The 13,983-nt window shown below is 36.9% G+C and overlaps 2 protein-coding genes across 2 annotated transcripts; both read right to left on the bottom strand.

Annotated features, from left to right (window-relative positions):
- Positions 1-380: 380 nt before the first annotated feature.
- LOC135071513 (THUMP domain-containing protein 1 homolog) lies at positions 381-1,556 on the bottom strand. Its single transcript, XM_063965295.1, has one exon. The coding sequence runs from the start codon at positions 1,412-1,414 to the stop codon at positions 536-538; it is 879 nt and encodes a 292-aa protein (XP_063821365.1). The 5' UTR covers positions 1,415-1,556; the 3' UTR covers positions 381-535.
- A 1,377-nt stretch (positions 1,557-2,933) lies between these two features.
- On the bottom strand, positions 2,934-13,363 carry LOC135071102 (pancreatic lipase-related protein 2). The gene is made up of 11 exons (XM_063964864.1): positions 12,974-13,363; positions 12,427-12,544; positions 10,829-10,976; positions 9,858-10,019; positions 9,027-9,122; positions 8,786-8,933; positions 8,020-8,240; positions 5,827-5,992; positions 4,935-5,073; positions 3,748-3,939; positions 2,934-3,308 (listed from the first exon to the last, which is right to left on the bottom strand). The coding sequence occupies exons 1-11, from the start codon at positions 13,071-13,073 to the stop codon at positions 3,221-3,223; spliced, it is 1,578 nt and encodes a 525-aa protein (XP_063820934.1). The 5' UTR covers positions 13,074-13,363; the 3' UTR covers positions 2,934-3,220.
- Positions 13,364-13,983: the final 620 nt, after the last annotated feature.

Below are 13,983 nucleotides of genomic sequence, written 5' to 3'. Positions count from 1 at the left end.
TTATGTTATCTAATTCTGTCAGTTGCAGCAGTTGCAGTATCTAATACTACGCCTTTTTGCTTGATAAATAAAAGTGTAACTATCATTTTTACATTAAGTTTATCACAGCAAGCTTGACTTACAGAAATTATTCACTGTTATGCAGAAATCTGCAGAATGCACTGCCAGAATATACCTACACAAAGTATAAAACATATTTTCATAGCCCCACAATGTGGCCGGGACGCCAACAAAGCCTGTCTGGAAGTTATGTAACGTCTGTTTGGTAACTCTCATCATTACACAAACATGGCCCTGTTACATAACCACTTAGGTTAATGCATTGCAGCTGCTCTTAATTAAATGGGTGGTTATATAACTGATATTAAAAAATACAACTGTTCATTATTAATACATCAATGTATATTTAAAGTGTATTGAAAATGCTTAGACATAGACAAAAGTTTTGGTGAGAAATTGGTTTTGGGGCCCTAAGTTACACAGTAACCTAGAAGTATGACTACAGAGTAGAATAGAGTAAATACAAAAAAATTCTTTACTGAGTCACACCTTGTTCCTCCGATTGCGAATTGCTCTTAAATTTTTTCGCTTGCGTTTCTTCACAGTCATTGGTCGATTCCTCTTTAGTTAATTCGTGTAAATTATACTTCTTATATGTGAAGTAATTCTCCACGACACTCATTAAGCAAATGCCTTTAATTATTTCAACTATAATACAAAGAGTGGGATTCTTCAAGTCAGCCTTGTTGTCTGCATTTTTCATGACAACCATCTCAGCCAGTTCCTTGATAATCATGTCCCGGGAGACGCTGCTGTTAAATCGTTTGTTAAAGATAACAGCAAACGAAGAGCCTTGCTTTAAAAAGAACCTATCAAAAAGCTTCCCTGCACACTCCATAATGTCCGGCAAGTTCGCTTTGCAAGTGGCCATGATGGGCAGCATTCGCATAACATGCCGCGTCTTTTGGACCCGCGTCGTATATAAATCTTTGATGATAGCTGTGGCAACTTCTTCAGGACTAGGTAGATTTGTCTTAATAAAAATGCAATTTGAAGCTCCAGTCTCCACCACTTGAAATCGTTTGTGCTTGAGAGACTTCTGTGAGCTTTTTTTCATGGAATCTACTTCACGTTTCAGTAAATCTCCGATGTCGGTGTCGTCTTCGGATTCACTGTCGGTGCGGTCGTCGTCTGGCGGCGCGGACGACACGGCAGGCTCGGCGGGCACCTGGTCCGCCCCCAGATCTGGATACAACTTCCCCGCGTACTCGTTCAGCAGATTGTAAACTTCTTTCACGCATTCTTTTTCTCTGAAGTTACACGTGCAGAAGAATCCCCTGAAGCCGGGTTCCAAGAAATATTTGTTTCTTCGTTTTCTAAAGTAAAACTTCTTCTTCTTTCGTGTGTCGCCCATGATAGACTCTGCCTCGAATATGCCTTTGATAACTGGGTGTGATATAACAGATATTATGTATTACGTCTCGAATTGAATTAGATTTCACATAACAACAAGCAACAACACACCCGCAACAAATGTCATGAGAAATAAACGTCAACGTCACGTCACCCCGCCGCCTCGCTCGCAAACTTTTTTTTAAATTAGTGATGTCCAAAAAATCGATAGAATCGAATAGTTATAGTCATAGAAAGAAGTCATAGCATAGTCTTTTATTTTCAAAGGCCCATCCCATCCATCATGAATTGAAGCCAGCCAAAATCAAAAATCTAAAACGCGTGTTTTGCCCTACACAATCAACAATAAAAACATGTCAACATTCAACAAAATTGCCTACAAATAATGTTGACATGTTTTTGTTGATTGAGTAGGACAAAACGCGCTGTAGACCCGGCTTTTTAATTACAATGAATGAATGTTTAAAATCTATGATGGCTAAGACTGACAATGGCAATTTGATTATAATAATTTATTGATTTTAATTTTAGATTATAACATTTGCTACAACACTGCTGTGCAACTGTACAGCGTTCATTGATCAAATTTTTTTTTAACTGCGTTCCGAACTATTAATTTTCTTATGGCGCATCCACACATGGCCAACCCGGCGGCCAGAGCCCCGATTACGGTAATTTTAACGTCTAACTAAAATTACCGTAATCGGGGCTCTGGACGGCACACTGGCAAGGCATTTTGAAAGCCGGCAGCAAACCCGGCGGCATGTGTGGACACGCCATTATTTTACCCAAATTAGCAAATTATTATTTTTAATACCCAATCCAAATGTGTTAATAAATCGTTCCCTTCTTCCCTTCTATGATCTGAGATAAATCGTTAAAACTATTATAATTAAAAAATACCTATTTTTGTTTCAGAAATGATTTAGTGCTGGCCGAGAACAAGAAAATGAAGTAAAAAATTGGTTCGTTCAGTCTAACTCAGCGGTTCCCAAACTTATTTAGTCTACTGCCCACTTTGAGAATAAATTATTTTTTAGCGCCCCCCAATTATGTAGTCAAGAGTCGAGCTAAGTCGGTGTCTAAGAGTCCTCCTAGTAGATGACGCCTCCCAAGCCTCTACACAACGTCCCGATTTTTTTTCTGGGTCTCTTACCGACCTCCTTTAAGCCTGCAGCGCCCACAAGGGGGCGTTATCGCCCACTTTGGGAAAGACTGGTCTAACTGAACTGAACAAAAGGAATAATAATCTGGACCGGCATAATAATTTAGGCAATCTCTTCCTCCCTACCCTTTAGGTCAAGGTTGATCAGAATTCTTTCCACCCCACTTTATTTGAAGCTTATTCTAGAAAAAGAGCCTTATGCCCGTTTTCACCATCAATCCCTAATTTTTAAGTGACCCCTATGTAAACAAAATTCCTGTTATTTGTTACCATAGGGGTCACTTAAAAATTAGAGATTGATGGTGAAAACGGGCATTAGAATATCAATAGGGGTTCGAAATCAAAATCACAGATATCCACTTAAATAATGAGTATATTTATTGCTTTCCTTGAAAACGATACATTTTCAATGTTGTATTAAACGGTACAATTAAAATTTAAAATAAAAATTGAATAAATATACACTTTTTTACATAATAACACCTTAAAACTAAAAGCTAATTAAAACATTTTAATCTAGTTGTCTTGTAAAATCTCTAAACCTTATTATAAAATGTAAATACTAGTACAATACTTTTTGTAATTTAAAGTTGCATTGATTAAGTGCATTGTCCGAGGCCTGACTTTTTTTATTACTGCAGTTCATTTTCTTAATTTACAATATTTCGTTTTCATTATTGTTGGCAGATTTGCGACCACTGGTTTGTTTAGTTTGGGGCAGACGGTGATACTGTAAAAAATAAGTAAATAATATTAGATGCGTGACATAACATCACATTAAATTAGTAAACATAAAATTATTTAAAAACGTGGTGATTATTCTGAATTTAGTCACTGTAATGTGCTTATTAGATTCAAAAAGGATAATTAAAACCATTGTACTAAAACAATGTGACGTTTTTATATGAAAACTCGAGTGGCGTTAATTGGATGCAATTATTTTATTAATATATCCACTAGCTAGAGCATGCTCAAGTAAATGAGCGGCTCATTTGACCGAGCCGTCTAGCAGAGGCCTGAGCCTGAGTGCTCAGGGTCATGAGCGGCTCGCCCAATGGAGCCGCTCAGTCACTTGAGCATGCTCAATTTCCCATGCAACAAGGCTTAAGGAACCCTCACGGGCAATTACTATAATATTCGACAATCATTACAGGCGTTTTGATACTCACTCTGTATTATACTCTATGGACGAAAACTTAAGGTACTCGACATAGATGCTGGGCGACTTGATCAGCCTCCAGGTCATCGGGTTGAAAAGGTTTGTCTCATACTTCCACTCCACAATCACGAAGACCGGCGGATGGCCCTTGTCTTTGACGGCTATCATTTTCTTCTCTATGTCTCCTGGTTTGTAGAATTTTCTGGAACAATAAAAAGACCATTTAGATAAGTAATTCTACTATTTATGCTAAATTGCTAAAAGGAGAATCTCGGATCCTCTGTAGTTAGGATATAATTTAGTAAACTTGCAACACAACAGCAATTAGCTTTTCCGAAATTACTTTGTGACTATTGGTATTTAAAAGCAAAAGATTCCATTGAATAGGCTATTTACGTTTTTTCAGCATATAATTATGTAAGATCATTGACGCATATGGCAATAAAAATAAACAATTTGCAATTATTGCGTTTGTTTCACATGGAAAAATAAATCTCGACATGCGCGATATTTTGCAATCTTAACTTTTGCTTACATTGTATAATAACTGTCACTTGACCTAATTATATGACGTTATTAAAATCATTGCGATAAGCAAATCACAATAAAAGTAACATTACCTAACAGTTGTACAAAATTATCTTACAATCATGTAATGTTACGTTAGCTTAGTATAAATAATCTAGTCACGGTTCGCTTGACATTGTTGTAAATAATTTGGTTATCAATAAAGACGTCAATGGATAATTTTAAATTTGCGCATTTCCTCTCATTTATTTATTTATTTCACATTGAACTTGAAAAGAAGTTGCGGGATATTTAATCCGATTGATATAAATTATACCTACACTATTTGTAATCAGCTAAAAATGTTTAATATTTTATAAAACAAAGGCAATGCGCAATAAAAAATAACAATTTATTATCGAAGTTGCTGTAAAAAAATACTACTGGGCTTATTACAAAAAGTTGAACGTCCGTTGAACACTTGTTTAAATTACCATTTTGTATAGTTATGTCATTTTAAAGTAATGTTTAATGTGTGTTTGGCCCAATGTTTTTGCTAATTCCTCTTTGTTTTCGGTGACTATTTTTAAAGAGTGTACTGATAAAGATTTTTCACTAATTAAAAAAATGTTGTGTGTCATATTTATGTTATTTATAAAAATAATCACATTTAGAATGTATTATACTCACTGTTCATCGTCCAGGTACTTGTGTTCGCTCTTGTTGTTGTTTCTGTCGACTAGAGTGATGGACACCTTTCCCGACTCAGGGCCGTGGGTTCGGCTCTCGGTAGAATTCGACACCTTGAGCGTCACTTCGTAATGCACTCCTGGAAAAAATAAGTAAATAAATAAATAAATTATCTCATGTGCGAGTAAATAAATTATCTCATCGCATGTCGCAGCAAAAGGAAAAAGCAAACTCGAAGGCCGTTTGGTGTAGTATAGTACGGCCAACGAGAAGCGACACCAAATGTAAACAAACCCTATGTCATTGTCATTTGGAATAGTAGGGGTGGGTTGAACCACCTATCTTTAACGGTAACTATGACGATAACCCGTGCTTTTTGTACGGAATTTGATAGATTTTTGACGTTTGTCAAAGTTAAAGTAAGATGGTGCAACCAAGCCTAAGGGTTTGACTTTGACATATTTTGGCGGGAGAACGAGACATTACGACAAATACAAAAGATGGGAAGAGACAGAATAGATTGTCAATTCGAAAGTCGAATCGACCTTTTGTATCGCTTCTCGTTGGCCGTAGTTTAGATTCTATTACAGAGGTTGCGGGTTCGAGCGGATCTATTGTACAGGCTTTACTTAGTTCGGGACTGGATACTTTACTTTCACAGGTTGGCGGCATCCCGGTTAAATCGAGATTCTGGTATACATTTTGTAATATCATGTGAGCCTGGGATAACATGACCTGTTCGCCACTATTTACTCAACCTAAAAGTAATTTTATTTCGAACACTATAAGAAATTGATTGAAATTCTGTTACTATCAGGCACCCAATCAACCTGTTAAAACTATCATAAACAAAGCGCAATCTCATAAACAAAGCGCAATCTCATAAACTTACTGCAGAAAGGCTTGTTGTTCCCAGTCATAGAGTAAAGAGCTATGTTCGAGTTGGTATCGACGAGGCCGGCGTTGTGCAGCCGCTTGTAGAAACTGTACGAGTGGTAGCCCATCGGGATGCAGAAGTGTTTCAGGTCGCATGTCGTACAGTTGCCGGCGAGGAACGCCTGCGAATACACATAGCGTTAAAATAATACTATTAAGGATAAAGTAACACTTCAGTAGTTTGTTTTAACGTCTGGATTATAGTATAGGGAGAGATCAGACCTTAGAGAGGACTGAAGACAAAACTGAAGAGGGTAAAAACAACTTAAAAATAAGAGATAAAAGTTGTATATTATGGGGAATTAAAATGAAAGCTCGTTATCACGGTAATACTATCTATACAGTATTCCAACTAAGCTATATTTTTGAAATAAATGTCAACAGCCGCGCAGAACGTCACGGTTATGACAACATGCGATAGGGCTGCTCACCTGCAGTATCCATTCTAATTACATCTCCCTACTTTGAATTTCTATCTAGTTTTGTGAATGTATTTTGTAATTGTAATTATTTTATTTTGACAAACAAAATACTTTGTGAATGAAATAGGATAAAAATGCATGTTGTTTTGTGATTAGTAGATTAATTAAAAAAATATATAATTGTGTTAAGATTTAGTAACAAATCTTATAAATTTACGACCGTAAAATGTATGCGTCTCGCTCTCGACTGAGGTGTACAAAATGCTTGATTATTATACAGGGTGTTAGGTAAATTAGTCTATAAGCCGACACTAGCCCATTTTAACATGTGCATATAAATGGTATGGTGAAGTCAGAAAATTGATATTATCATTTTAATATGTAATTTAAATTTTTAAACAAATCTGATTTTATAAATTTTATTTTGTATGAAAACTAAAAAAAAAAAAAATGATGATGTTCACCATACCATTTATATGCATATGTTAACTGTGGCTAGTGTCGGCTTATAAACCCGTTTACCTAATAACCTGTATAAATAGGTAATTATTTTTATAAAAAAAAGAACGCTTACTGTTTAAAAACACATCGTCCGTTTATTACTGTGGCACATTCGCGACACCCCCGACTTTTGCATGTCGAGCGCATACCGAGATTTGAATTTCGAAGGAAAGCTCGCGTCTCGTCCGTTTATATGAAGTTACAATACTGTATGATAGTATTACCGTGTCGTTATGACTACAGAAATTAAAAGTAGAACTGTACTTTAAAAACGGTATGATAACAAGTTCAATCATTTGTTTGTTTATTTAAAGGTCGCCGTGGTTGCATTGGAATTCGTCTTTAATGTGCGAAATCTAACAAAAATATTGATAGCATTGGTTGAACTTTGAAGTCTGTTAATTGTATGCATTTATAAATGTAGTCTTCCACCTAGTATAGACTCCAGTAATGGATCTATTCCGCTGTAGAAACCATGCGTAGATGCTGCAGGTTCTTAGCCTGTGACGTATGTATGTACTGATACCTAGTATTACCAGGCCTGTTCATCTCCGCGAGTTTACATCGAAAACAAAACACGCACGATGGCCCACCTACAGGATACTATTCGACAAGGCCTCACATACGAGCGAACATTGAATCACGCACGCGTATTCTTGTATATGATGGAAGAAAATAAAGAAAATGGTGTACTAAATACTGTGCGGTATTTAACTGCCTAAATAATAATAAAAACACAGAATGTACTTTTTTAGGTTGCCTCAAGACACTGACAGGTAAATAAGTAGTTAATAATATTATTCATGATAACTCATGCTAAATCATGTATTTCCTCCACCATTTTCCGCAGTTTGGCACCTCACGTCACATCATTTTACCGAAGTCAGCCCTATAGCTTCGGCGCAGTGCCGATCACTGACGTTTGTCAACAAAATGGTGCTTGACTCTTGAGACAGGCTAAATTACACCATATTGTTAATGACATTGAGTATACATTTTTTTAAATACCTTCGCGAAGTAAAACTTCTGTACGTAGTACTTATTATTATTCTGTGGTATTACTTATGTTGTACAGTCAGCGTCAAATAGTTCATGACACCCAAAGTGGCCAAAAAGTTGATAACACAACCTTTTTCGAACTGTAACGAAGACGTGTTGCGAACTTTTTGGCTACTTCGGGAGTCACAAACTATTTGGTGCTGGCTATAGTTCACTGTTCAACTCACCTCATAAGATTCGCACTGCATCGCGATGAAAGGGCAATTAGGCGCTATGCTCTCAGTGAAGTATTCGTGACTCTTGACGTGGTGGCAACTCAGCATCCTGGTGACGGAAGGCGTGAAGTCCCCGTCGGGATTCGAACGCGCATTCGCCGCGCAACCTGGCTGCAACGCCCCGCCGTTGGGGTAAAAGTCCACGTGTCCTATAGCTTCTGACATGCCGAGACCTGAGAAAAACAAGGAAAATACATTATTTCAGGCCTGTATTCAATAATGACGCTCACAACTTGATTAGAACTCAAGTAAAGATGAAAAGAAGCGACCTGTGTGTATTGATATATCATCATCATCATTTTGGTCACAAGGGGGATCGACGACCTGATAAAGGTAGCAGGAAGGCGCTGGATGCAGGCCGCTACCAACCGGGCGATGTGGAAGTCATTGGTCCGAGGCCTATGTTCAGCAGTGGACGTCCTGTGGCTGAAATGATGATGATGATTGATACATATTGACATTCAACCTAATTAGGAACTATTTTTGTTTTTCTTTATTTATCATCCAGCTGAAAATTTCCAAAATCAATCGCATAATTTGGTTCTCTTTGAAAAAACCAGACGTGGCATACGATTTTATATTTAACGTAACACACATAATAGACCTTTATGGAACTACTTCAACATTCCAATGCAATAATGAGAAGAAAAGCCGTATTTTTGACAAATGAAAATTAACAAAAATCTAAGCGAAGAAAAAGAAAGATAAAGTCAACTACCTGACATGTAGAGCGGGATAGCATTCGTGTGTATGATGTCTACGAATTTTGCATCGGAACGGTCCAGGCGTACGATGGTAACGGTCTTGCTGAAGTGAGGAGCCGCAGGGTCCAGCCCCGTGATTCTTCCCAATTTCAAATTGAATTTCTGCAAAAAAATTAAAGAAATTTTTGAAAACTTTCAATCACGAAATGTGTAAAAAAATAGTTCCATATGAATTTAAATAAAATGTTTTTGTACCTTTTGTAATGCATGCCCACAATAGCCACCAAGATGTGCGCCCAACGAGTGTCCGATGAAGTGGAAATTGTCCACGTTTGAAAGTCCAAGTTCAACCTGCAAATGACAAAAATATTTTTGTAACTTGAATAAAATGCAGCTTAATCAATCAACACCTCCTTCTGATCCTCTGTTGATATTGTTATGGCTTCAGCGTTCATCAGTTCGCACCACTGTCTAAGCCTAGTGAGTGGTGGGACATTACTTACCAGTGGCGCCAACTGGTGACCGTAAATACAAATGTCCAAGTTTGAAGGAGGACGATTACTTAAAATAGAAGACGTTTGTAGGATATGCATTTAAAGTTATATTGTCATCGAAGAACAGTCAGCAGCATATGAGAATACTTAATTATTATTGTGAAAAAATCTTACTTATGAGAACTACATAAGATGCCATAGATGACAGAGACAATGCCATCATCTCATCTGCTTAGTAAGCAGCTAGGTTATTATTGTAAAAATTATAAATATTTATTAATACTTCTTCTTGTCGTGTCGACAACAAGCTTACACTGTGTCAGCCCAAAAATCTGCTACAAGAGCGTAGACAATATCATTAATTAAATCTATACTTACGAGCAAAAGTATGGAATCACCATCTTGCGTTTTGTTCCCAACGATCTGAAGAACTCAATGACTATTTATGCATCTATGGTATCAAGTTAAAGTTTGTAATGTAACCTTTAAACTGGTACCATTTTTAATTTAATCTTCATAGTCGTTTAGCTACAAAGATTACTCAAAACGAATGGGGTGATTCCATACTTTTGCTCGCGAGTTATACACTTACATAGAGATTGTGCACAAGATGGGCCGTCATGACGCCGACGAGCCGTATGTTAGCTACCGCCTGCCCGTAGGGTGGCTGCGAGCCGCCTACCCAGTCTACCACCATCACAGTCGCCGCGTCGTTCCCTTCGATGTTCAGTAGTGCATTCACCATGTCTTGGATCTGGTAAGACAGAGGTATTATGTTTAATAAGATCATTTACAAAATTAAGTCAATGTCAAGTTACACTAACGGCCGTATTCACAAACGATGCTTGCTTAAGTGAAGCAGCAAATCGAACGCACAGCGTTGAATAGAGCTCTGTGATTGGTTCGTATGTCCCTGTGCGTCCACGCGCATTGTGTGACCTCATAGTAATGTTTGTGAATACGGGCGTAAATAAATTTCGCGTTCAGTACCGTTGCTCTGTCTTAGTTTATGAACTGATACTCAAAATTTAACTCTGTGATTAATCGTGTTCAAATTCAATCAATAATGGCACATTTTAATTTAATTCAGTGAAAAGATGAAGACCTATCAGAATAAGATGCACCAACTAAGAAAAAGAAAAGTTTTGAATTAAGAGTTCAAGAAGATGCATAAAAACAATAAAATGCTTCATCGATACGATAACAAAAACACAGCTCATAAGTAGCTCATGATTGACAAGTTTGACTATAATATCGAAACAAAAATATTTGATTTGAATTTGAGACACAATTATCATTTGGGGCAGTGGTGATTCGGAGAAAGAGAAGAACAGCAATCTTTAAAGTGATGTACTAACATTGATGTCAATAATTTATCATGTTTACAAAACAACTTTTATTTGGGTTGTTGTGACTGCTATAATGACAAGTTTATTGTTCGCAGAATCCGGGATCACATCTATGCACGAGGTAAATAATCGCTGCAATTTTCAATGACTTGTTAATAAGTAAACATAAACAACTTTTTAATTAGTTGTTAATATGTAAACATAAACAACTCACCCAAGGCTTATGGCCTCCTTCGAGGAATCCGTGCGATATAAAATAAAACGGGCCTCTGGGGTCGATGTTGGCATTCCTTATTCTGTCGATGTTGTCTGCTTGAAGGAACACCGGCGTTTTTCTATTCCGTCGTGTGAACGTTGGATAACTAAAATAAAAAAATACACAATCTTGTTATTTTAAATGTTAAACTATCAAAAAACTACACAAACATGTTTTTTGTAATAACTATACTACTAGGCCAGCATAGAGCTGATATCTTTTGCAGATAAGATTTAAACATGTCTATTTTCATCCCCATTAGAACAGTTTTATCACGATTCCCGAACATTCAAAGTTCAACGGACCCAAATAACTTTTGCCCACTCGATAATGCGGTGCATCGAAAAATAAATCGTTTATCAAAGCTCGAGATAGTGAACGTCACTATGCAATTGCTACGTAAACTGTTGTTTTGTCTCATGTATGATTGATTGATGTCACGGACGAGCCCCCACTGTTATCTTGTGTTCGTTTAAATGTTTATATGTAAGCGAAGCGGATCTTAGAGAGTAATTAAGCGTTACGCGATAACGTTATCGGGTTATAGGCATTAGAGTGAGATGAGGGGAGGTTGTTTATCGTATTACATAAATTAATTGCACCACACCTCTTTTGTTTTAAACTCTGCGTTAAATGTAGCTTTTTCTTCAGTAGCTTTTCCTTTGGTCTTAATGGTTGGTCTTAAAATCTTTGGCTTTGATGGAAAATATTGTAATGTTTCGTCAAATACGTTCAGTTGTTTTTACGCGAAGAAGAAACATATCATATTATAGCAACCATCCTCAATAACTTTCGTGTTTTTAATATTAGTAGGTAGGTAAGTTACAAGCAGAGAAGATTAATATGACCCGGATGTTAAAAATCCAGATAATTAATTAAAATTTATCAAACAATTCATTCCTCTTTGTTTCGCATAAATAAGCATGAGCATATTTATAGCTGTTAATTGGAAGAAGGATATTTTCATATAAGATGTCAGTTGAACAGCTAAAATTAGGTGTATTAATGTAGAGACAAGATTCTGAGTCGTATTTATACTATAAGACGCAGGACAAGCCGTGAGTAAATAATTATGTAACTCGTATAAAAAAAAATATCGCGTTGAGAGCTGTGTTTCTTTATTATAAGACGTAGAAAGTTCGTAGAGACTTCATACGCTCTGATCATGATTCGAGCATATCCTAGACACAGTAGGACTCCCTTAGATGAGCAGTTTGATATTAAAATTACCAGACCGGTGTTTGTTTTTCCCATCTACTCTACTACATGCGTCACAGGAAAGCAAACCCCTATCTATTTGCCTATCCGGTTTGAATAAAAGATGAAGATGAAAGAAAGTATTAGGGATATTGATAAAATATATTAACGCGATGTTCAGACAGCGCGACGGTCTTTTCATTTTTGGTAAGGGCGCTGGATGCAGGCCGCTAGCAACTAGGCGATGTGGAAATCATTGGGTTCACCCAAAGGCCTCCGCCTATGTTCAGCAGCGGACGTCCTGTGACTGAAATGATGATGATGATATGTGACGCTAGCAATAGTATTATAGTACTTACCGTATAGCCATAGATTCAGGACTCAGAGGAAAGTAGTTATCAGGCCGGTTCTCAGTCCAAGGATACGCTTTCGAGAAGCAGCCATAGTTCCCGTAGCATCGTTCCCATTCCATGTCATCTAAAAGTTAAAGAATAACACGTCAAAAATGTAGAACAGTAGGCATAGATTTTTCAGTCTACATTAAAATTTCTAAATGTCAGTAAGGTGTGAGGTATCAGTATTGGTGCAGTTTTTAATAAAATTATCTATTATAAAACATATTTATGTGAGAATTAAAAATATACAAGCATAAAGCTTTTTAAAACGTAACCCCTCCTAGCGCACTTCAGCCCACTATTATAATCACTGGAGGTTACACGAATTTACCAAAACATAAATACCGACTTACATATTTTAGTTGTTCTTACAATCCGTCCATAGAACATTAGTGTGCAAGCAAGATAACTTGACTAAAATGTAAAATAATGTCACTAATTACTACATTTGCTGACCACGTTGTCAATTCAGCGTTGCATTTTCAGGGCAAGCGAAAAAAACAATACTAACCGCTATAACTGCCGGGGAAGTTCGTCACATCGGTTCCATTCTGCCTGTCCATCAGAACCATAATGGTCTGCAGCATCAGCGTTGCACTCGTCCCATTCATTTTGTAACACAAACGTCCACTAGTGCAAACTATGCTCGATTCGCGCGTTATCTTTGTTGAAATACGATCAGTGATTGACCCGTGTAACTGTACTGTGTGACAGTGTAGTGTAAAATGAGACGTGTGAACGCCAGCGGCACGTTATATACTAATGAAATGCAGAGGAGGCAACCTCTAGCTCTGGCATTACCTAAGAGACCCTCGGAGAGTTCGCAGACGTTCCGGGATACGAGATAAGAGAGGTTACGACGTTATCACTCGGCTATTTGTTAAAAACCGATTGACGCACGAGCCAGTCTGGACGATACTGTGGGCGGTATGCTCTGTGTATACATGGCGCGTAATTAATATGATAGTAATCTTATGCTAATTACATTAAATGCACACTTCTAGATAGCGGTGGTAATAGTTAGAGGTAACTATAATCGGTTGGTTTGAAATGTTAGGTGAAAATCTGTAAAAGTAACATGTCTGGAATAAATGAAAATAACAGACTATTATCTCAATTTAAAGATAATATCTCTCTTTTTGTGTCCTGTGATCTTTGACATAAAAGAGGACTCCGCGAATTTATTAAAAGCTCGATATGTGCACTTATTTTATTAATTTATACTTGTAAAAAACAGCCCCAGGTCAGTTCAGTTATTTTCATTGCTTTTCTGAAATGATGTTAAAATCTATGTTAATAAAATGGAATTCAATAAAAGAATTAAGGGTAAACATTTCGAAAATAATATTATAACATCATATAAGTAGTCAATCGAAGTAAACAAGCGACGGACTTTGAAACCGTTCTTGATAAAGCCCTCAATTAACAAATTAAAATCATAAAGCAAATAACGCCGTAATCAGTGCCTTTAACAAACTCGATACACGAATTTGATTGTGTTTTAGTTAAGTAAACTGCTTA

This window comes from Ostrinia nubilalis, chromosome 4 (genome assembly GCF_963855985.1).
Source record: "Ostrinia nubilalis chromosome 4, ilOstNubi1.1, whole genome shotgun sequence".
Taxonomy (NCBI): Eukaryota; Metazoa; Arthropoda; class Insecta; order Lepidoptera; family Crambidae; genus Ostrinia; species Ostrinia nubilalis.
This window is presented reverse-complemented; position numbering and strand designations above follow the sequence as displayed.

Bases quoted from the DNA above. Each gene is read 5' to 3' on its own strand.
- LOC135071513 (XM_063965295.1), bottom strand. From the start codon at position 1,414: ATGGGCGACACACGAAAGAAGAAGAAGTTTTACTTTAGAAAACGAAGA.
- LOC135071102 (XM_063964864.1), bottom strand. From the start codon at position 13,073: ATGAATGGGACGAGTGCAACGCTGATGCTGCAGACCATTATGGTTCTG. The intron at 12,545-12,973 runs GTTAGTATTGTT...TTTAACTTTTAG, and splicing joins CTTCCCCGGCAGTTATAGCG to ATGACATGGAATGGGAACGA. The intron at 9,123-9,857 runs GTAAGTGTATAA...TGTCATTTGCAG, and splicing joins ATCTTGTGCACAATCTCTAT to GTTGAACTTGGACTTTCAAA.